Source organism: Neocloeon triangulifer, unplaced genomic scaffold (assembly GCF_031216515.1).
Source record: "Neocloeon triangulifer isolate White Clay Creek 2 clone unplaced genomic scaffold, ASM3121651v1 ptg000013l, whole genome shotgun sequence".
Lineage (NCBI taxonomy): Eukaryota > Metazoa > Arthropoda > Insecta > Ephemeroptera > Baetidae > Neocloeon > Neocloeon triangulifer.
Genome location: NW_026775555.1, coordinates 4,983,815 through 5,005,676, shown reverse-complemented (window position 1 = coordinate 5,005,676; position 21,862 = coordinate 4,983,815). Strand labels below are relative to the sequence as shown.

Here is a 21,862-nt window from a genome sequence, read left to right as displayed (position 1 = left end):
GAAAGGAAATTTTCGCGCTAAAAATCAAAATTACTCATTTGTGATTGGCTGGAATCTGCAGGCCGCCATCGTGTTTGTTTATAAACATATCTTGCCGCATGAAAAGTTCCAAAAGTTCAGTCTCTGTCCGGTTTAGCTTATCTAAGTTCAATTAAATCGAAAATTCCTCCAGCTCTTGGCAATAAAATTCCACTGCCTTTAAATTAATTGCTGGTAAGCTTCTCTGGATTGAAATTTACTCAGAAGATGATGACAGAAGGTAAAAAAATCTGAATACATAACATGTTTGTGTCAACTTTTTAACTTGCGTTGGTTTAAATGGAACAAAACTCTTTTTCTTTGATTTATGAGCTCAATTAAAAAGATATTACTATTTTTACAGAGGAAGTTATTAAGCGTCGGCTGTTAATTGACGGTGATGGAACTGGAGATGACCGACGAATAAATCTTATGCTGCGTTCGTTCATCAAGTACTGCAACAATCCCGCAAGTCCCGAGGAAGACAACTCGTAATAATTAAAGATTATTTTTGGTATTACAAATAATACTTTTTTTTAATTTAGGGCAATGAATAGAATGCTCCTTCAGTTGAGCCAGAGTGAGTTGGCTTCGGAAAAGTTTCTCCTCGGCTCGCACACGAGCAACGCCGAACTCAAGAGTTACGAAGAGCTGAAGGAATCGATTAAAAATAGACTAGAGACTGCCAAGACGGAGATTGAGGAAGCCAAAGAGTCCTTCAAAGCTGCCAAAGAAGTGCGCAAAAACAGGGTCCAGTACAATGTACTCGCCAAAGTCATCAAAGAGCAGCCGGACAGAAAGGGAACCCTCAAGAAATTGGAGGAAAGTAAAGCAGAACTTGCTGAGTTGGAAGTAAGTTACTAAAATTATATAGAAATTTCAAATTAATTACAACCTTTTGAAATCAGAGCAAGCGAAAACAGATTGACGACAAATTGGAGATGAGAAGGAAACGTTTGCACCTGCTCAACGTTGCCATCCACGACTTTATCGAGGATGCCAACGAAATCAAACTGCAATTGGATTCGGGCGAGGCGTCGTCTTCTGCAGATAATGCAGCTGACAGCATTGACCTGCTGATTGAGCCCTTTGACCTGGAGGACGTTGAGGACCAGGCGATGAGCATCGATCCGTGAGTGAGAAATTCAGTGATGTGCTCGAAGGACAGTTCCGCATTCCGCAACATTTAAATTTGAGCCACGTGTCACATTCTAAATGAATAGTGAATAAATAACATTCTAAGGCACTAAAATTTATAATTAATTTTTAATGAAACTGATTTACACTTAATTAAATAGAAGACAAATAAGTACAGCGGACATTGTCACTAGTTCCATAGTTGCAGCGCCATTAGTAGCTACTTCATAATTTCCAATTTTTGATGCGAAACCAACGACGTGGGCTACATAATTTTGCTCGTGTACCGATTGAAATAGATGAGACCAGGGGCCTATCAAAAATTAATATTATTTTGATTTAAAATTAGGAAAATATCTTGCCTATGGCGTAGGCCGTCACTTCTCCACCTCCATGAACACCTTCGTCAGTGGAAATGGCAGAATGTTGTTTATATTCAAAACTTTCCACATCTTCTGTTGAAGGATCCGGTCTTGTTACATGAGTAGCATTAAACGGGTAAAACTTTATTTCCGTTCCAGTTGCGTACGACAAAGTTGTGTAATTTAAAGCGTCTGATTTAGATTTATAAGCAATTCCTGCCAAAATATAACCTTATTTGATATATTTTTTCCCATTTTTTTTTTAATTACCCATTATGCTTGTGCCTCTTACTGGGTATCCTGCAATAGATAATGTGTGCGTGTGATCAGCAGTGACGATGACCAGAGTTTCGTTCAAGTCGACCAATTTCAATGCCTCTTCTACGGCCTTCTCTAAAGCTACAGTTTCGTCCAAAGCTTTCCGCGCCGTTCCTCTGTGGTGGGCTTGATCGATCATTCCACTTTCAACCTAGACAATTATTCAAATTCATTTTTTAATTTCAAAAAAAGAAATGTAAAATTTTTTCTTAGTAAATAATTTTCTCACCCTTGAAACTTGATTTTAATAATTTATAAATTAATTTAATAATCAATAATCCAATTGAATAGAATAAAAAAATTTAATAATAATAATTTCTTTACCACCAATATGAATCCATTTGGTCCCTTATTGAGTGTCTTAATCGCAGCCACGGTCATCTCGGCCAAAGACGGACTTATCTCAGCGTCCCTCTCATGCTCGTATTGTAAAAACCCATTTGTAAAAACTCCCAACAGAAAATCCGTCTTTTCAAAATCGACTTCAGTCAACTCTTTATTTTTAGAAACCACTGAATGTGAGACTCCCTTGGCCCTTTTCTCCTCCTCCCACATCCTGATCAGGTCCAGTCGGTCCCCTCTGCGACAAGCCCAGGTGTCAATCGGGTCTTTGGCGGTGATTGTCACATTACTGACCAAACACTGGCGACCGCCACCCAAAATCACCTTAAAAAATTAAAAATTGTCAAAAAAAAAGGTAAATTTAAATTTTTTATAACATTAATTGATTTTCCCGGCTCATCCTCCACCATTTGTCGAGCAATATCTTTGCATTTCGCGGCCGATCGCGGCATTTTTGCCTCGCACTCCCAGCTTCGGTGTGCACTGTGCGCGTAAAGGGCCGCGGGGGTGGCGTGGGTTAATCTTGTATTGGTCACAAAACCTTAAAAATCAAATTACAAATTGACCCAATTCATATAATTTTTTACTTTTACCGGTCAATTTTCCGGCATCCTGGGCCCATTTTAAGATGGAATCTGCGCGGTAAGATTTGTTGAGGGAGCTTTCGCAGTCGCCGAGTTTGACGTTCGCGTCCAAGCCGACCGTTTTGTAATTTGATTTTACGCCTGAAAATAAAGCCGTGGCTGTGCTGGCCGAGTCGGACACTTGCTTGTCTGTGTTATATGTCTGCATAAAAGAAGATGATTTAAAAATTTAAGAGAAAAACAAAATATTTGAACGGGTCCAGGGTTATTTTTTTATTTTTTACAGAGCTATGAATATTATGTTCAGTTAAATTAATTTAATGTTTTTTATTTTCAACTAGTTTTTAAATAAATTCAATGAACGTACCATCAGAAAGCCTGTGACAATTTTGAGAAAGAATTAAAAAAGAAATAGAAAAAAATAATAAATTTGTTAGCAAAACCAGAGAAACGTGAAATGGAAAACATTAATTTTACTGAAAACTTTTCGGGGGGGGGGGGGGGGGAAGAAATGTGCATGTATACGGTCTTCATTTAAATCACTGAAATTTAAATTTAAATATTTTTTAATTTTGTTTAAACTGAATAGAATTAAATTTCAAACAAAAATAATGTAGACTGTAGAGGGTTATTATTATATCTTTTATGTTTGATTAATTTAAAAGAGATTTTCTTCTTCTTCATAAAATACATAGTACATGTGTTAAAATTCTCAAAGGTGGCATGAAAAGGTCGCGATAGAGAAACTAATTTTTTTTTTATTTAACTGCGCGCACAGTCGCTAATCGCATCAACCGCAGTAGGTCTTTTGTCCGCGTTGGGGCGAAAAATTGAGGCTGGCCATAATCCCTTGAGAAAATAAGGGGCACCTTGAGGAGCGCGACGTGTGGGAACCTCTCGAAGGCGAGCAGACCTCTTTCTGCGTCGCGACCCTCCCCGGCGAGCTGCCCTTTGTAGATGCGCGCCGCCGTGATGGTGTTGGGGCCCATTCCGTCGCCGACAAACAACACCACATTTCGCGCCCGCCGCTCGTTGACACTCACCCTGAGCGCCGAGTGCAGCTCCTGGGTGGCGACGCGATCCCAAAAGGCCGCATCTGCATCACAAACAAATTATATACATTATTCCTGGAAAAAGCTAGGGAGGAAAATCCGTGAGAAAGGGGGCGAATGAAAAGAAAAAAAGGAAATGGCCAGACTGCGGCGGCACCTTTTGCACCTTTTAGGGCCGCAGACTGGAAATTGAGGAGTGACGCCTGACTGGACTGCGCGTCCATTGTCGTCTTGCTCTGGCATTTGCGTTTTGTGAGAAAATTGTTGTGTAAATATTGACCCCAACACGAATTTATTTATTTGTGCCGCGGCTTTTCTGAAAGCGCGCTGCGTGAATTCTTTTCTTTTCTCAAACCTTTTCCTTTCCAATGAGCATGATTGAATTTCCTCTGCGGTCGCCACAGTGAGAAAATGTGCAGGGTAGAAAATACAACTTCTGCTGAGCATTCAAAAAATGGAATCAAGTAAAGGGCCATAATTTTAAGTTCAGTCTAACTAATAAGCAACCATGCAGTGACTTTGAAATTATTAATGGAATAATTGCATCAAAAAAGTAACGCCATTGGAAGGACTTTTAATTCCTGTGGTCCACTTTTAGTTATTTTTTTATGGTTTGAATCTTAAAAGAAAAAAAACATTATGTGATTTTGAGTTGTTTATTGTTTTGTATTAAAACCACACTATGATTAAGCTGTGGGCTGCAGCCCTATAATTCATGCTGGGCTGTGAATTACTTTGACAAAAATTAATTAAATCAAAATTTTGATGACATCAACAAAAATATTTATAAATTAAAAGATTAATTAGAAGTTCCGAGTTTACCCCGACAATAATTTTTAAGATACTTTTTCCAATTCTACAATTTTTTTAAAATAAAAATTAAACTTTTTCTTATTAATTTTCTACAAAATCAAAATGGATATAATAAGCGTAATTTTTTTTCCATATTTGATTTTCCAAGCTTGAAGATTTCCTTGCTTAATTTGTTAATGATAACTATGCTATTATAATTGAAGTTAGTTATGTAAATTATTGAAAAGAAAAATTTGCAATTCAATCTTGAAAAATGTGATGAAATTATTGAAAATTGAAATACCTTCCAGTCCAGTAGATCCACTTGTTGCCAGGAACAAAGCAAACACGGCTAACTTCAAGCTCCTCATTTTTTTTTTATAACGTGCCAGAGAGGAATTCACGAATTAGAAAAACAACATTGATTCCATTTGCAGGTCACAATCGGCAACGCGGAAGTGCGCGGACGAATATCACGCTCTCCCCACGCAACAGCACAAAGCCCCTATTATGTTAATGATAAAATTCTCTGACAATTGAACAACGCAGCACTTTTATTAACACGCTCCTCCTGATATACATTTATATTTATGCTATAGGACTACATAAAGTCATTGCAGGGTGCAAAGTTTATATAGTAGCCGCGTCATATGAACCGTCTTGCCGGTGCTATTTGCGGTTCTTTCGGTAGCTCTCTTATCTGTCTCTTTACTAACAAAAACAACCAGAAATATAAAAAAACAATGGTCATAATTCTTAAAGTTTTATTTTTCTTCCGCTGCTATTGCAATTATAAATATTGACCAAAATATAAAATAAAAAATAATAATAGAATTTTGTAGTAGATTTTCAAAATCGAGGTTTGATTCATGGTGAATTTTAATTCAAATCACCATGTAATAATATTATAATGTAGCTGGCCTAAAACTGTAATTGGGCAGTTCTGATTTTTTAATTAATTTAAAACAAAAGCAGAGATCTTAATCATGTGTGTAGGAAATATTAAAAATGGTGGAGACTCTATTTTGATTTCTTCAAAACGTTTTTTGTTAAGTTTTTAACGTCATGACTGAAAATTTTTTGTTTTTTAGTTTTAAGGGAATCATTTCGTGGCGGCATCGCCTTTGAAAAAGAAAATCGCAACATCTAAATTCTTTTCACATTTAATAACGCGTGCGGTTGGGATTCAATTTACGCAATGATGATAAGGGAAAAGAAATAATTCCGAGAAAATTAGAAAATTGGACCGTCCAGTTTTGGTGCTAGTCGCACAAATTTTTTCAAATCATCGTTTCAGCGGCTATAAAAAAAGTAGGGACAATAAGTAGTACTGTACTAGTATTGAACTAGTACGTTACTAGTCACGCCTCCTAGAGAGGTTTCCGCAATAATTTGGAAATATCGGTTTCCTCAAAAATTACACCGCCACCAGTAATGAAAGCGCGACGTAAAACTACTATTGTACGTGCGACATAAAACCATTATTTTATTCGCGACGTAATGCAAGTGATGCCAACTCAAATAGGGGATTTTGGGAACCACGCCGCGCTTACTGTAACGTTACCAAATAATCCATGAAATTAAATTATTTAAACATTTCATATTATGCGAACTTCTTACGGAAAAAATTTTATTGTTAAAAAAAAATGCGAAAATTCAATCATATTCCTGCTGTGAATGAAATTTTACTTTTTAAACTGTTTTTCAATAATTCAATTTTTTCCTTTTTCTTTTCTCAGCGAAAAAAGCGTGGTCGCATTGAGGTTCCGCGCGCGTGAGAATGATTGTGTGATTCAATTCACCAGCGGTCCTGGGTCATAAATCAAAAAGCTGCGGTCAGATTATTTCACCATACACATTATTTATTGCGCCACGCACTCATTAAAGTCTCATTAAAAGTGGTTTGCCACCATTTAGGCCCATAATCGTTCTTTTTTATTCCAAATACGAAAAAAAAGCCGCGGCTTCTTTGAAAGAAAGCTTTTGTGCGCGACGAAAATGAGAGAATTTCGTGGTTGTTTTAATTAACATAAAGCACGAGATCGACGCGGCCAAGGAATATAATGAAAAAAGTCTGCGTGGCGTGGACATGAAAGCGCATTAGCCACGCAAGATTAGTAATTATCATTCAATTCCTTTGATCAATGCCACCGCGACAAATTAATTTTTTTCTCCTGGCTGGTGCTCTTTGTGCGTGTTGTGCGTCTCATATGCGTGTGTGTATGATATTGTCCCATTAAAAGATGTGAGGATGCCGCTTTTCGCTGGTGCACCCAAAGTACTACTACCCCCTTAAAACCAAAAGGGCCAAAAAACGCAGCGCCTGTTCCTTCTGCGCTCGCTTTTCTCCCAGAAAAAAAGGAACCCCCTCTACTCGCGACGCGCTCACCGCTTTTATAGTGGTGGCGGCGCCTTTGATCTTTTTCACTCTCTCAGGTGCTGCTTATTCGTAATAGCCTTGCCTGCATGCACACGGATCATCTCGCCGACCACGCCTCTGATAATCACGAGCCATGCAACCAGATACACTAATAGAATTTTTATTTTTATGTACTCAATCTCGACCCCTATTGTTTTATTTCACCGCTCTCTGCTTCCCTGTGTGGATCCGATGCCGAAGAACGTCTCATTTTTTTTTGGTCCTTTTCTTTGCAGAAATTTTTCAAATTGGATAGAGTTTTTCAAACAAGTTTCATCACGATTATGTCAAAGAGTTTATTTAAATTTAGACAAAATAATTAAATTACAATAATGATGAGTATGTACAAGAACGTAATTTTAAAATTATAAGTTATGACTTTTCATTTAGTACACTAGAGCTTAATGTTAGCTGAATATTGATTTACAAATAAACAATTAAAATCTTTAAAATCTGTACAAAATAACCACTACGCAACCTTTCTTGAGAATTCGGCTGAAAAAATTGGTTGTCTCTGGAATGCTCGTTTATTATTCTAAGTGCTGCTTAAATTTATTTGTGTAGATTTGTGATTCTGATGTAGGAGTAATTACATAATTTGATTAAGTAGCTACAAAATACTTTTCATATCACTTAGCAGCTGACCGTAGCTGCGCACATTTGTGTGTTATTATTATTGTGAAAGCCCAATTTGTACTTAGCAGGTTTGATTTCAACCTTCTGTGGAATTTCCAAAGCTAACCTGACAAATTAATTACGTGTAATTTCTCAAAACATTATTGCTTGATGTGAGGGGCTTTTCTGGATTGAACGGAGACGTAAAATTAAATAATAATATATTAGCATAATAAGTTATTTACAAAAACAAAAAGGGAGAAGAGGCGAGATCAGCAAATGAGTTCACATGGAAGCACGTCAGCCGTACACGGATGACAAGTATATACTCGACGGAAGGTTTTGGCAGCCTTCGTACTGCTGACGCGCTTCTTCGTCGCTTGATGGTCGACCGTACGCTCCGCATGGTGCCCCTGTCAGGGTTGTTCTCGTCGCTTCACCCGAGGTGGTGTCTCGCAGTGATGGACTTGACCTTGTCACCTCCTTCAACGAATCCTGGAATCAAATTAAAAAGATCTTTTAATATTATAACACAGATTTGCAGGTGATGTTTTTTTATTATAATCCGATTTAAAAATTTGTAATTACAATTTTTTTTAAAGAATTTTTAGGAAAAGATTAATATTATATTAATTTTTAGGGTGTAATTTACTTATTTTAATTGGCTATTTTAAATTAATTTTGATTACTCACTTCATAAATTTGGTGGAGACACGTGTTTCTGTGCATGGCCCTGCTCCAATGGGCAGTGAAATCTCCCTGCCAGGCAGGCTGGTGGCCTGTACCACTGGTGAAGACGATCACATTGGACAAGTTGTTGGCGTTGTGAATCGCCTTGAGGATCTCGCCCGAGTAACTTTGGTCGATGACCATGATCACTCGGCGTGAGAGGCAGCCCTGAATATCACGCAGCATCTCTCGCACCGTGTACACTTCATTCGTGTCCGCCTGCACAACAGATGATTACAAAAAATTATAAAATTTGCTTGAAATTTATCAATAAAAAAAGTTTATAATTGGGAAATTATTCAGTAACTCACCTCGCCATTATTGTCCAAGTCCCACAACAGTGGAGAACCGTCCGACCTTGTTGGGCTGTTGAGATAAATGACCAACGAGTCGGCGCAATACTTGGTCTCACACAGTGTCCGCAGATGGTGTCTGAGGCTGAACTTCATCACTGCCGAGTACATGTGAGGTCTGCTCTGGTCAGCAGGCAGACCGTTGGCAAAGAACACCTTGATGTTCTCCTCGCTGAAGCCGTTTCTCTTGAGCATTTCGTAAAAGGCCAGGGTGTTGATCAAACTCTGCGAGTCACTCATCTGACGGTTCCACCCACCGGACAAAAGCACAGCCTATAAAATTTAAATAAAAAATTAATATATTAATAAATTAAAATAAAAACTATCTTAAAATTAAATTAATTAAAAACTTACGTGATCGCAAGTCTGGAAAATGTTGCACTTGGTTTTGGCGGCTTCGTGCGTGAAATCGCAGCGCTGCGAGTTGAGGCGCAGAGGGTCGCACTCGACCAGGCGCGTCGATTCGGCGTCCCGGAGCGCCGGACAGGCGTTGTTGAAGCCGGGGATGTCGTCCCTGCAGGTGAGGCGTTGCTCCCACTCGGGCGTTCCGACGCTGCCACCGCGCTGGTTGGTGCGGACGGGGGCTTCCTTGGCACTTCGCACCAGAGGGATGAAGTTGATGGCGCAACGAACGTGCATGTGGACGCGGTGCCTCGGCATGCGGTTGTTCTGTCCGCCCATCCGCTCGGCGGCCATCAGGTTCGGACACCGGTTCTTCCTCGCTACTTGCAGACACTCGCCACTTTCTAAAAACATAATTGAAACAAAATTTTAATTTAAAGCACAATATAAAAAAGAGTAAAAAAGAAATTTAAAAGTGTGTTTTTTAAGGAATTTTTTTTATTTTGCAATTTAGTTTGGAACCATTTCTTATTTTACAAAAATATTTAATCAAATAATCTCTTTAAAGCTTTGATATGCATATAAAGACGGAAGGATCGCGAAGAAATTTAAGTGTGACATCAGAAAAATTAGAACGCATAATTTGCATATTAAAATGAGTCATCTGAGGAGCCGCGAGAAAAACAATCTCATGCATGGAAGCCGCGGCACGCCGGCCGGCATAGCAGTCAAATGAGCCAATTTACCGCGGTCATAAAGAGAGGCCATTACGGCGTAATCTGGTGGCTGCTGGATTATAAAAATATATAAAACAAGCAAGCCGATGTACTCGGCGCACAGGAATCGAGCGAGAGAGCGCGGCATCTGAAGGGCAGCAGAAAAAGAGAGCTGCAGGTATGGCAGGTTCGTCAGTCAGTAAGATGTCACCTCTGCCTAATGAGCGGAACCTCTTAAATCGGCGCGCTTGGCGTGAGGTTTCCTTTGATGTTCGCCGCCACAGAGGAGCCGCCTGGCCTGCCTGCCGCGCTGCTCTCGCGGCAGCAGATGTGCTCGAGGAGCGTGCATGTCCGTCCGTCGCTTCTTCTGCCCCACAGCACCTCAATTTATATTGCATTAATACACTTAAATGTTGCTCCACAATAATCCCTGTGCGCGCTGCGCGAGACTATTTTCAGGGCAATTTATCAAAAAAGCTTCCCAACGGTTCGCTCTGCAGGCCAATTTTCAACTCTGTTGTTCTTGACATTTGAGCACCAAAAGTTTTGAGGATGGAAATTATATAAAATAGAACAGCCAAAAAGCTTCACGTTTTCTTTTTCTTATAAAATGCTCCACTATAGCTGCTGTATTAATTTATAATTTTTCAAAATCTTGCAATTTTTTTAATTAATTCATTAGGAAATCAATCAAACTACTCTTTGCATTATGCTGACAGCGAGTTTTGATAGTTGAAAAGAATTTCCAACGTTCATTTTTTGAAAGCTTTAGATAGACTATTTCGCTGCCAATGTTTTCCTTTGATGCCGCGCAAACGTTTTTCATATAATGTTTTATTATGGAAATGCTTTTAATATGAAAGGAAAAAAGCAACGGAGATCAATCAGCGGCTCTGCGATGCGATATATTTTTATCAAAGGAGCCGCCGCGCCGCAAAGGAAGTGAATGGCTGGCAATTTAGTACGCGTGAATGCGATCTGTAATGTCTTTATAAGAGAGTAAAGCGCCCGGCCGCGGCGCGCAGCTGATACATACGACGAGGACATAATTTTTAGCCCAAGTGATGGAAGTTATGCTTGTGAGAGAGGTGCCGCCCAGGCGAGTGCGTCTTTCCATTTTCTTTAAGTGTTTTGTGATAGAAAAAAAGGAAAAAGGTTTATCAAATTGTTTTATTTTAATCAAGCCATAAAAAAAGCGATGTCCGCAACCCACCCAACAAAGAAACATGATTAATATGCACAAATCTTCAAAATTCGAATTGTTAGTTGCAAATTTAGTTTTCATAAAACCTAATCAGCTCGTAGAATACACAAAAAATTGAATAAAATTATTAATGAGCAAATTAAGCAAAAGGATTTTGTATCATTTTTCCAAATAATATAAAAGTTGGAATAAAAAATATTTAAAATAATTTTTAAATTCTATAATGTCTTGATTCATTATGCGGTAAAAGCTTATATGAATTTTCATTAAATCAAAAGTGCTTTTTTGACGAAAGGTTGCAAACAAAGAATTAATTTGTTTTAAATTTTATTTTGTATTTTAAGTATTTTTAATTTGGTTATAAAAGATCAAGATTATCCACAAATTGGGCTCTCCTCTCCCTTAGACAGAAGTGCCTCCGTGTGTATTTATAATGACAACACATACGTGAAGAGGACGCGATTTTTTTTTCTGAATTGCAGCCAGGGTGTCATAATTGGGCGGCGCGCGTGTTGAAATAAAGCGACTTTTTCACTTTTAGCCGAGCGCTCCTTTCGAGGTGTGAATCGCAAGTACATCTCTCGTCGCACCAAAGAGAGTGGTGTCGCGCGCAATAAAAAGCAACCCTTTGAAACGTCCTTTGATCTCTGGCGCGCGCCCGCGCGCGCAAAATGTGCGTACTTGATATTGTGTGTGTGTGCGCGCGGCTCTTTGAAGAAATTATGCTGAGCCGACGTACTTGCGTGCCTTGCTTGTTGCCTACACATGCACAAAAAGGAGGCGGAGAGAGAGAGAGAGAAAAAAAAGAGGCGGCGAGATCAAAGCGTTTGGTGGCTCGTGGCACCTGAAGCATCCTTCCCAGAAAAACGTACGCGCCGCTGCTGCTAAGATGCGATTCTGTGAGAGAGTCTCTCGAAATTCTCTCGCGGTCCGGCTTTTTGCCAATTTTTTTCTTCGTCAAAAAAGGCCAAATTTTAATTGGCCTCGCTATAAAGATTTAATTTCGCTTTGGCGCCTGCAGAGATAACAAATGGAAAACGTCATCTGGACCGAATTGCAGCCACTTGGATTTTGTTCTGATTTCGGAGATGAGATAAGACGCGCTGCATGCAGCAGTTGTAAAAATTGCCATGGGAAAATTGAGATTCGTATCTGCAATATGCTGCGGAATTTTTCTGCTAAGTTTCTTTTTCAAAAACAATGTAAAATTGCGTGAAAAATTAAAAAATTAAAATACACAACCAGAAAACTCTGGTATTATTATTTTTTTAAGGAACTTTTTTCAATATCAAAAGAAACTTGAAGTAAAAAATTAAGCATTTTTTCCTATTTGAAAGAAAAAAACAATAAAAAAATTGCTCTCTCCTTTCGAATATCAAGAGAAAAAAATGGTGATTAGAAATTTGAGTTCAATTTTTTTTGCTCTATGAAAAAGTTTAAAAAAAATATCTCCTCCTCCTTCAAACTAATTGTGTTTTGTGAAATTCCTCACCCTTTATTTAAAAGTAAATCACTAAATTTACTATATTGGGTGTAAATCTTTTCAGCGAGCTTTTTTCCCAAGCCGTTTTGCATAAGTAAAAAAATGCACTCTTGGGATTTCTTTTTTTGTTCAGGCGAAACGTGTTCCATTTTTATCTGGGTTTGGTGCATCACAATAAAAATTTAAAATATAATTCCGAACGTGATTTTGCAGCCAAAAAGTGGATTTCGCCTGACAATTAACAAGCCCCGGCGGCCTTGTTCAAACGACGGAGAAACGCTCCCTCGGGAACATTTTTACAGCCCGCAGTACCCTTCTCAGCAACAAGTGCTGCGATTTTGCGACTAACCAATGTTTTGATTTACAAGCGCAATAAAAACACGACCTTTCCCAAAAAGAAGTTCTCGCGCGGCGGCACCTGCGACACACGGAGAGATGTGCGTTTGCATCGCGGCCGGGGATAAAAAAAGCAGACTGGCGCCTTACTTAGTTGGCTTGGGAAAGTACGATTTCTTGTTTCTCCATACCTGGGGCCCGAATTTCGGTTTTGTCCCCCGCGTGGAGAATCAAGAGAGAAAAGCACAGGGGCTTGTTCCGCGCACAGATGAGATTATTTCGCCGACACAGAGAGAGACAGAAAAAGGCAGAGAGCGCGGCGGCGGCGGCGGTTTCGATTGAAACGCGAGAATACCACAGCTCTTTTCTAGCTGGACACATACATACTTGTGGCCACATTTTTCTCACACCGCGCGAGGAAAAGAATCGAAAATTGTTTTGTTGCAGCTTGGGTTTCAGCTTGTGGTGAAAAAAATTTGTGCGTGAAAATGATGAAATTCAGGCAGCAGCCTTTTCTCTAGAAAAACAGCAGGAAGCCTCCTTTTCGTGCGCGGGGGGAAATTGAGATATGCAGTGCAGGGTTTTCTTTCCTGCTGCTCTTGGCAGTATTTATAAATATTTTGTCACTTGCAACCACCTCCAGCGGCGATGCTCCTTTTAATTGTTTCCTCATATATTGGATGCGCGCAGAACTTCCTTTTGAAATGAGGAATAAAAGAGAACAAGAATAACAAAAAGGAGAAAGAGAAAAAGCAATAAGGAAAATTTTATTAAATGCTGAATAGAAATTCGTAAAAATAGAGCTGGTTGAAAAACTATTCCGCTTTTTCTCTTTCTTCTTTGATATAGGTTTTTCAAAAGAGATCCTCAATATCCAAAAGCTTCAAAACAATTAAATTGGAACCAAATTTGATTGCTATGTGGGCATTGTTGACGCTACTTAGTTTAAATCAGAATTTAATCTCAGCAATAATCATATTTTTTAATGATTGTTGTAGGCGAGGCTAAATAAATTAAAAAAACGTGAGAAAATCTGTGTCCCGGTGTCTCACTTATCCATAATTTTAATAAAAAGAAAATTTGAAAAAATTTAAAAATTTAGAAGACTCCATATTTCTATTCTGGCAAAATTGAAGGTTATAATCATTATGAGTAATTTTTCGCGTTTATGAATCCGTGACTACTGTGCAGTTGTTTCAAAACATTGATATTATATCACAAATCATGATAATTGCAAACAAATTTATTTTTAACATGTAAAAAAAATTATTTTCCTTAAAACATTATAATGAATGAAAAAAACAACACAGTTATAAATGGAAACAATCAGGGATTAAATGAAATATATAGTTATTTTAATTAATATTACAAAAAATAAGTAAATTATTTGCAGCAAACACAAACTGGTAAATAGCAATTTTTTTTTTAAATTGATTTAAATTGTTGAAAAATAAAATTTCTTCTTACCAAGTCTCTTTCCTCCGATGGTGTTGCACCTCTTCTCGCTGATGCCGCGGTCGATGAAGAACATGAGCACCGGGTGTCCGAAGCGGGCGGCCGGGAACGGGTCGAGCAAGAGCACTCCGTGGTGCGACCCCGAGCGGGACATGCGCCCGTCCGGAAGGGTTGCGTTGAGCGCGTCGCCGTCATCAGCGACGGCTGCGTAAACGCGCATCTCGGCGCGCGGCATCCGCGACACCCGCCGGGCCATCTCGAGGTTGAAGAGGCCAAAGGCGGCCGAAATGTCCTCGGCCGCCTTGCCCTCGGCGGCCGAAAAGGAGGCGAAGAACCACTTGCGGGCCGCCTCGGCCCACGACTGCACGAGCGGCGCCTCTCGGCCGCCGAGCGAGTGGCGGCCGGCGGCCGCGACGGCCACCAAGGCGGCCAGTATGACGGAAAAGTCCAGCACGCGGCGCCCAAACATTGTGACACAGATTTCGAGCAGCGACTAAGACCGACTGACAGCTCGCGAGGGATGCTGGGCCGGTTCTGCAGAGAGCGCGACAACGAAACGTGCACCCCCCTCTCGCCGCGGCTCCCCTTCCAGGTCGCCGGTCTCTCCTTCTGCTACACTTCTTCTTCGTCTTGGACGCCTGCAGCCACCGTACCTGTGATACTGCACTTTTCGCGACACGATCGACTTTCAATTTTTTTTTCAATTTACATCTAAAAAAATTCAAACAATTTTTTTTAGTTTCTTTAAATAAAAATGGAATAATAATGTCGAAGATCAAAGATGATTCTGTTATAAAAGCGAATGTGGGTGTAAAAGTTATAGGAAAAAATTAGAAAAGATGAAAAAAGGTGATTTTTGTGAATAATTAAAGCATAAAATGTGTTACAAAAGTGATAGGAAAAGAAAATGTAAGTCAGAATGAAGGACAATTTTATTATTATTAAAATCACAATAATTTTCCGTTCTACAGCTCCTGTTTTTTGGTATATTCTTTTATTATTCTTCTAGGCAAATTGACTCAGTTGAAAACAAATTATACAAAGTTTTAAACAATATCTGTTTTTCAATATTTACTTTTTAATATTTATCTCAAAATTTATATAGCTCTCTCTTCTCTTAAGTAAATTATAACTCATCGCATGGTTTGAAACATTGATCCGTTTTCTTCTTCTCAATTTATAAAAAAAAATCAATTTGAATGTTCAGGTCGACGTGATCACGCTGACCTGGAAAACATGAGATTTTCTAAATTTACAAAAGTTTTAATCAAAATAGTTTGCATCCTCGCCCATACCCTTTTTCTCAAACAAAAAAAGTGGAGAAAACTTGTCACTGAATTTCTAAGCCGCTGGAATCAAAATTAAATACGCAGAATTAAATTTAATATTTGGAGCACAATTATTTACAAAGCCAACTTTTTGAATTCTTTATTTTCATAATCAGACAGTTTTAATTATTTTAATCACAAAAGGCTCTTTCAATATATCAATATCAAGGAAAACTGTTTCCTCGAGTTTGGTGCGCGCGAAGGCAGCGAGTGCCGCGCCGAGATTAAAAGACAGAGAGAAGAAGGAGTAGCAGGCAATACAAACACCCGCTAACCGGACAATAATCAGCAGCGCAACATCAAAGGCGCCGCCGTGCCCACGGCTCCGACAATAGAGCGAGAGGGATAGGTGGGATATTATCTTATATTATGTCTGTGTTCGCTGATGATTTTTATTATGTATTTGTGCGCTCGGCGGCGGCTCACGGCCGGACTAATAGACAAAGCGCCGGCCGCGCGCGGCTACAGGGTTAATTTTCTCCTTGTGTCCGGCAGCGCAGTCAGTTTATAACAAATTATGCGGGAAAATGCGGTGCGCCTCAAATTCTTCAGCGCTGAAATATTGTGTTTGTGACTCATTTTTCTCTTTGCAATTAGCTGTAGCCGTGGGAAATATTTCTGTTATTTTTTAGCAAATTTTATTCATGTGTTATGATTGATTACTTTAAAAATTTTTATACAAATCATCAGACGTTAAGTTAAAACAAAAATTAATTCTTTAATACTAAATCCAAATAATTATAGGAGTAATTTATATATATATATATGTCTTTTAGAATTTTCTTAAATTAATAGCGTATTTCAAAAATAGTAAGCGAAATTAATTTTTTTCCTAGCAAAATAAACAAGAGCGCATTTTGGTGCTCAATTTTTTAAATTAATACCTCATGAAAAATCCTTTTGCAAAGGCAACCAAAAAATGAAAATCTTAAATTTCACAGGGAAATTAATAGAAATCCAACTATTTGCAAGCAAAGCTTGGTGCGGAAAACTGAAATAATTTATATAATAAGAGACACCGCCCTCGCAATATTATACTCGACAAGATATTATACCCTTTCCTTCCACGCAGCATAAATGCATGTGTGCGGCGATCAAAAAGCCGGCGCCTTTGATGTGCTCGGTACCTTCAGAGAGAGCGCCTGATGTTGATGAATGGCAGCCGCGCGCAATCGCTCCATTTCTGGTGTCCGACTCGCTTCAAATAAACAATGCACATTTGAATGATAATGAAAATGAATAAATGCACTCAACTTGCAATTAAATAATGCAGAGAACGACAAGCCTGCAGCTGCGTATTACACATTGCACTCTCTGCAAAGATTTTAGAGATAGCAAATAATTATTTTATTTGCCTTGTTCAATTATTTTTTTTTAATAATCATTTTAATATTCAAAGCTCAGTAGCATAAACAGTATTTTGAACAATTAATCAGAAATTTTCACGTATTTTTGGAGACCAATTTTAATTTGTGTTTTGCACAAGTCACATTAGATTTTCAAAGTTTTCAAAAGTAATAAAGTTTTTAAGATATTAATTTGAATATTATGCCACTTTAAAAATTGCACCTCTTTTATATTTTTTCTTTTTATCTATAATATTTTTTATTTGCCTAATTTTTATATCTCTTTTATGAATTTGGTATATCTTGGGTTTTTATACATAATTGTTTCCTGAATATTTTTGTTAGTATTAATTTGTCATAATCGCCGATGGAAGAAAAAATAATATGCGAGAAACCGTTTTCCCGAACTCTGTGCCTACAGCACTCACGGGCGCGCGCCGCTCTCTCTGTGTGGATTAAAAGCGCTGCCTTTTCTCGTGTTTCTTTTTGATCTTCCCGCCGCGCACACAACATTTCCCTTGATTAATTTTAGTAGCAGGAAAATTAATTTCTGCTCTTCATATTGTGCTCTTCTGCGTAGTGCTTTAAAATTTACTGGATGCTTGGATATTATATGAGTATGTGAGTGAGAATTCCTTTGGCTCTGTATATTACTTAAATCAACTTTGTTGTTTTGAGTTGCAACATTTTATATACTGGGGGCATACAAAGTCTGTTAACGCTTAGTTTTCACATTAATCATTTTAATCAGCCTTTTTTTCATTCAATTGATGCAGTTTGTTTAATAAATTATATGTGGCATGAAAAATTTTTTTTGTTAGAAATTAAAAGCTTGGTATGGTTATGGTGTAACCAGGATTATACTTTTATTCATAAAAATAAATCATTCAGAGATACAAGATAATAAAATTATTAAGATAAAATTTAGCATTGCAAATTACATTGATTGATACAATTTGACTGGATTCCAATAAATTAATTAAAACTAATGATCCTGTAGTCTTTTATTAAATCACACTGTATGGACAAATCCAACTAATCTAAATACAAGAAATGGTAAAAGACAAGAAGAATTATTATTTAGTTCTCGCCGCAGTGAAAGAACATAAATTTTTTGCATGTCAGCTGCAAGTGAAAATCTCGGCATTTGTTAGTCTATAATCTATAATTATAAAATCTAGAATCTATATAACCTAGAACTAGTCAAATCTTACACCTAATACTATTGATGTGTCATAGGTTGCGTGGGTGGTTCTGCATCAGCAGCAGAATCTGAGTCTTGCGCAGAAGCCAAGGCTCGAGCCTCGGCATCTTCGTTCTTGAGCTGCTGCTGCCACATGTCTGCGTAAACTCCATTGAAGTTGAGCAACTCCTCGTGCCGACCCCTCTCAACTATCTCTCCCTCTCTCAAGACTAGGATTTCGTCAGCGTGAATTATGGTCGAAAGTCTGTGGGCAACAATGATGGTCGTTCGATTTGCACACACTCGAGCCAAAGCCGACTGAAAATAAAACAAAGTATAAGTTAAAATACAACCCTAAAATTTTGTGCATTATTTTATTACCTGAATATTTCGTTCAGTCTGTGTATCTAAGGCGCTGGTGGCTTCGTCCAGGAGAACAAAGGCAGGCGCCTTCAAAATTGTCCTGGCAATCGCCACCCTCTGCTTTTCACCACCACTCAATTTCAGTCCTCGTTCACCAACCTGAAGAATCAATTAATTGTTAAACATGAATCCATGGTAAATGTCTGAGCGTGAATGGAGAATAAAATCCAAAAAATATTAAAGAATTAATATTTTCTTATATTTCAATCACCTGGGTATCATATCCACTTGGGAATGTTTGGATCCTTTCGTGGATGTCAGCGTACTGAGCTGCTTCAACCACCTCTTGCTCTGTGGCCGTCAACCTTCCATATCTGATATTGTACCTAAAATTGAAAGCTTTTTATAAAAGGAATTTTCATATTCTTGACCTCTCACTTAATGCTATTGTTGAACAAAACTGTGTCTTGTGGGACGACACCCATGAACTTCCGCAGGGACTTTTGCCTCACAGTCTTGATGTTCTGCCCGTCAATCAGAATAGCACCGTTGTCTACATCGTAGAACCGGAACAAAAGTCGGACAATTGTACTTTTCCCTGCACCTGACGGCCCAACCTAAAAAGTGAGCAAAAATATAAAGCTGGTAGAAATATGATTTGATTTTTTACCAATGCAATAGTTTTTCCAGGAGGGGCGGTAAAAGAAACGTTTCTGAGGACGACCCTCTCAGGAACGTAACTGAAGTTGACATTGCTAAACTCAAGAGCACCCCTTTTCACATCCAGGGCTGGAGCTCCAGGGGCGTCAATGACTTCCTGGTCCTCATTCAAAAGCTCAAACATATTTTCCATGTCGATAAAGTTCTTTTGAATCATTCTGAAATAATTTATTGTAAGTTTTAAAGGAATGCTGCAGATATAATAAATACCTATAATAAGTGCCAAACCAGTTCAGTGGCACATAAAGCTGAAGAATGTACGAGGAGAACAAAACATAGTCTCCTACAGTCAGTCCTTGGTGATTTACAACCATGTAAACACACAGCAGAGAGCCTGCCAAAAGCCCGGCACTGATTATTAGGTTTTGCATTGTGTTGAGCAAGCTGAGAGCGGCAGTTGCCTTCCATTCCTCTTTCTAAATATATAAATACTTGCTTATAAAAATACACTTGATACTGATAAAATTCCCACCTGATAAGAAAGAATTGCTTCTTTGTAGCTGTCAACTTCGTAGTCCTCGGCTCCGTAATACTTGACGGTCTCAAAGTTCAATAAAGAGTCAACGCTCCTTGCTTTCTGCAGGTTGTCGGCCAAATTCATGGCCCTGTTGAACTTTGTCCTCCACTCAGTGACGACCATTGTAGCAGCTTCAGGGATAGAAATTAAACATGACTGAGGGCTGGGATAAAATTAATAAATTGTACCAATATAAAAGAGCATTGTCAGAAAGACGATGAGTCCGAACCACGCATTGAAGGTGGTAATAAAGTAGACCACGGCCACCAAAATGTCGGCAATAGTTGGCAGGATACTAAAGACAATGTAGTTGAGGAGGCTGTTAATGCTGTCCGTGCCTCTGTCCATGACGCGCAAAACTTCGCCCGTCTTTCGAGCCAGGTGCCACCGCAGACTGAGACTGTGGAGGTGCCTGAACAGATCCACCTGCACCTCCCTAGTCGTGTACTGCTGCACTCTGATCCAAAGAAAGGAGCGCAAGTTGTTTAGCAGGCCCATGCCTCCAGTTCCGCCTCCCTGGAGGAATTTGAATCCAACGTAAATGAGCACCAGGTCCCATCGGAAAGCAAGATTCGTCGATCCCTCAACCGGGGCCATGCTATCAACTAAGAATTTCAATTAAATTAGTTAACATTTTAAATTATTTTGACGCCATTACCAATTTTCTTGTTGTAAATTGGAACAAAAAGATTTAGAACTCGTCCTCCGATCAACAGAAGGAAACAGAAGACGACTCTCATTTGCAGCATGAAGTCCTTCTTTGGCCACATGTAGGGGAGCAGCATATTGATTTTCTTCCAGAAATTCCTGAACGTTGAACCCTGAGCTTGTCCTTGCTCCTCATCCTAAAAGTATCTTTGTCAAGAGGAAAAATAAATTTTTTTGTTTAAAATATTACCATGTCGTGAAGACGTGCTGTGTCGCTGTCGAGATAATCTCGCAAAGACATCAGTCCTGGTGCTTGAAGCCCAAGGACAAAGATCAGAAGGCAGGTTACGTAGCGAGCCACAAAAAGTCCCATCTCGATGTCATCATTCAAACTGAACAAAATACATTATTTTAAAATCAATTTCTTTTAAATTAAATTATATACTCTTTCAGTTTGAACCACCACCCCTTCTCTTTGATATTGACAAAGGTGAGGTTTTCAGAGACAAAGAGAAGTGTCCAGTAGACAAGGAGGATCACACCATGGCCTCTGGCAGGCATTGAGGGCAGCATGTACTTCCGTTCGACCACAAGCAGGACGAGTGCGTACAAAGAAGAGCCGGCAATTAATCCAGCGGACATGATCATGTGTCCGTAAATGATGTGGTCGTGTAAATATGTGGCCTGAAGAACCAGTCTGCTGATGCACAAGACCGGCAGAAGGAGCAGACAAAATATCTGCAGGCAGTACAGTTTGGACTTTGGCAGCGAAAATTCAGACACCGGCGTCGCGTACTTCTTGTACACCCACAGTTGGATGGTGCCAAAGAGGAAGAGGAAGCCACTGATGGTCGGTGCCAGGATCGTGTCCATGAGACACGGGGACACGCCATGGTCCAGCCAGAACTCATCCAGAGTCACGTTAGGTGGACAGTACTTCATCTTGTTTTCGATTTAAAAGCTCTCGTCCTGTAAGAATTTTACGAATTAAAATGTGTATAAAAAGTTACGTAAGAATATTTATGAATGAATTTTTAAATCTTCAAATTTTAAAAGATTTGTGGTCCTTGGAAGAAAATAAAATGATCAGGAAAAAAGAGAAATCGGCTTTATCATAATGTAAACAATGGCAATTTGTCAGCAAATTTATTACCAGAGAATTAATCATCTTGATAAGTGGCTCATGAACGCCGATTGAAGTTTAAAAACATAAAGTATGAAAAGGTTTACCATTTAAAAAGCAAGTAAAGTGGTGAAATTAGTTCTTTCGTATTTAAATATTACCTAATTTGAGTAAAAATGCATGAGAATCTGGACCGGGCCGCTCCTCCAGTTCAAATCATATGATGGGCTAGTCACGTGACTTTCGCTGCTTCTCACACTCACATTCTCATTATGGTCGTCCGCATTATATACGCGCGGAAAAAATATTATCATTATTATCACACAGATCATTTGCCTTATAAATTTGTAGTTTGCGTTTGCACTCGTCGCTCGCTC

The 21,862-nt window shown here is 38.9% G+C and overlaps 4 protein-coding genes across 5 annotated transcripts; 1 reads left to right on the top strand and 3 right to left on the bottom strand.

Annotated features, from left to right (window-relative positions):
• Positions 1-60: 60 nt before the first annotated feature.
• LOC132198999 (THO complex subunit 7 homolog) lies at positions 61-1,751 on the top strand. Its single transcript, XM_059623366.1, has 4 exons — positions 61-259; positions 383-509; positions 564-870; positions 927-1,751. Exons 1-4 carry the CDS (start codon positions 247-249, stop codon positions 1,152-1,154), a joined length of 675 nt encoding a protein of 224 aa, XP_059479349.1. The 5' UTR covers positions 61-246; the 3' UTR covers positions 1,155-1,751.
• Positions 963-5,173, bottom strand: LOC132198998 (alkaline phosphatase, tissue-nonspecific isozyme-like). 2 transcript variants are annotated; one of them, XM_059623365.1, is made up of 9 exons: positions 4,910-5,173; positions 3,631-3,857; positions 2,771-2,963; positions 2,555-2,718; positions 2,160-2,501; positions 1,788-1,986; positions 1,518-1,733; positions 1,303-1,468; positions 963-1,229 (listed from the first exon to the last, which is right to left on the bottom strand). In XM_059623365.1, the coding sequence occupies exons 1-8, from the start codon at positions 4,974-4,976 to the stop codon at positions 1,305-1,307; spliced, it is 1,572 nt and encodes a 523-aa protein (XP_059479348.1). In that variant the 5' UTR covers positions 4,977-5,173; the 3' UTR covers positions 963-1,229; positions 1,303-1,304. The 2 variants fall into 2 exon arrangements, with proteins under 2 accessions (XP_059479348.1, XP_059479347.1); XM_059623364.1 differs by lacking the exon at positions 963-1,229 and having other exon boundaries at positions 1,271-1,468.
• A 2,146-nt stretch (positions 5,174-7,319) lies between these two features.
• On the bottom strand, positions 7,320-14,777 carry LOC132198839 (uncharacterized). Its single transcript, XM_059623093.1, has 5 exons — positions 14,270-14,777; positions 9,076-9,467; positions 8,680-8,994; positions 8,333-8,587; positions 7,320-8,134 (listed from the first exon to the last, which is right to left on the bottom strand). Exons 1-5 carry the CDS (start codon positions 14,724-14,726, stop codon positions 7,940-7,942), a joined length of 1,614 nt encoding a protein of 537 aa, XP_059479076.1. The 5' UTR covers positions 14,727-14,777; the 3' UTR covers positions 7,320-7,939.
• Positions 14,778-17,777: 3,000 nt separating this feature from the next.
• Positions 17,778-21,793, bottom strand: LOC132198677 (ATP-binding cassette sub-family B member 6). Its single transcript, XM_059622834.1, has 12 exons — positions 21,647-21,793; positions 20,808-21,331; positions 20,613-20,754; positions 20,373-20,559; positions 19,903-20,319; positions 19,670-19,845; positions 19,408-19,613; positions 19,148-19,355; positions 18,916-19,094; positions 18,749-18,863; positions 18,496-18,636; positions 17,778-18,432 (listed from the first exon to the last, which is right to left on the bottom strand). The coding sequence occupies exons 2-12, from the start codon at positions 21,302-21,304 to the stop codon at positions 18,154-18,156; spliced, it is 2,547 nt and encodes an 848-aa protein (XP_059478817.1). The 5' UTR covers positions 21,305-21,331; positions 21,647-21,793; the 3' UTR covers positions 17,778-18,153.
• Between the last annotated feature and the right edge of the window lie 69 nt (positions 21,794-21,862).

Coding starts and splice junctions, on each gene's coding strand:
- LOC132198999 (XM_059623366.1), top strand. Junction 510..563: donor AGTCCCGAGGAAGACAACTC/GTAATAATTAAA, acceptor TTTTTAATTTAG/GGCAATGAATAGAATGCTCC. Junction 871..926: donor CAGAACTTGCTGAGTTGGAA/GTAAGTTACTAA, acceptor TTTTGAAATCAG/AGCAAGCGAAAACAGATTGA.
- LOC132198998 (XM_059623365.1), bottom strand. CDS start 4,976: ATGAGGAGCTTGAAGTTAGCCGTGTTTGCTTTGTTCCTGGCAACAAGT. Junction 1,987..2,159: donor CAAATGGATTCATATTGGTG/GTAAAGAAATTA, acceptor ATAATTGTCTAG/GTTGAAAGTGGAATGATCGA. Junction 1,469..1,517: donor AGTGACGGCCTACGCCATAG/GCAAGATATTTT, acceptor AATTTTTGATAG/GCCCCTGGTCTCATCTATTT.
- LOC132198839 (XM_059623093.1), bottom strand. CDS start 14,726: ATGTTTGGGCGCCGCGTGCTGGACTTTTCCGTCATACTGGCCGCCTTG. Junction 9,468..14,269: donor CATCGGAGGAAAGAGACTTG/GTAAGAAGAAAT, acceptor TTATGTTTTTAG/AAAGTGGCGAGTGTCTGCAA. Junction 8,135..8,332: donor GTCTCCACCAAATTTATGAA/GTGAGTAATCAA, acceptor ATTTGATTCCAG/GATTCGTTGAAGGAGGTGAC.
- LOC132198677 (XM_059622834.1), bottom strand. CDS start 21,304: ATGAAGTACTGTCCACCTAACGTGACTCTGGATGAGTTCTGGCTGGAC. Junction 20,755..20,807: donor TGGTGGTTCAAACTGAAAGA/GTATATAATTTA, acceptor TATTTTGTTCAG/TTTGAATGATGACATCGAGA. Junction 20,320..20,372: donor AATTTACAACAAGAAAATTG/GTAATGGCGTCA, acceptor TGAAATTCTTAG/TTGATAGCATGGCCCCGGTT.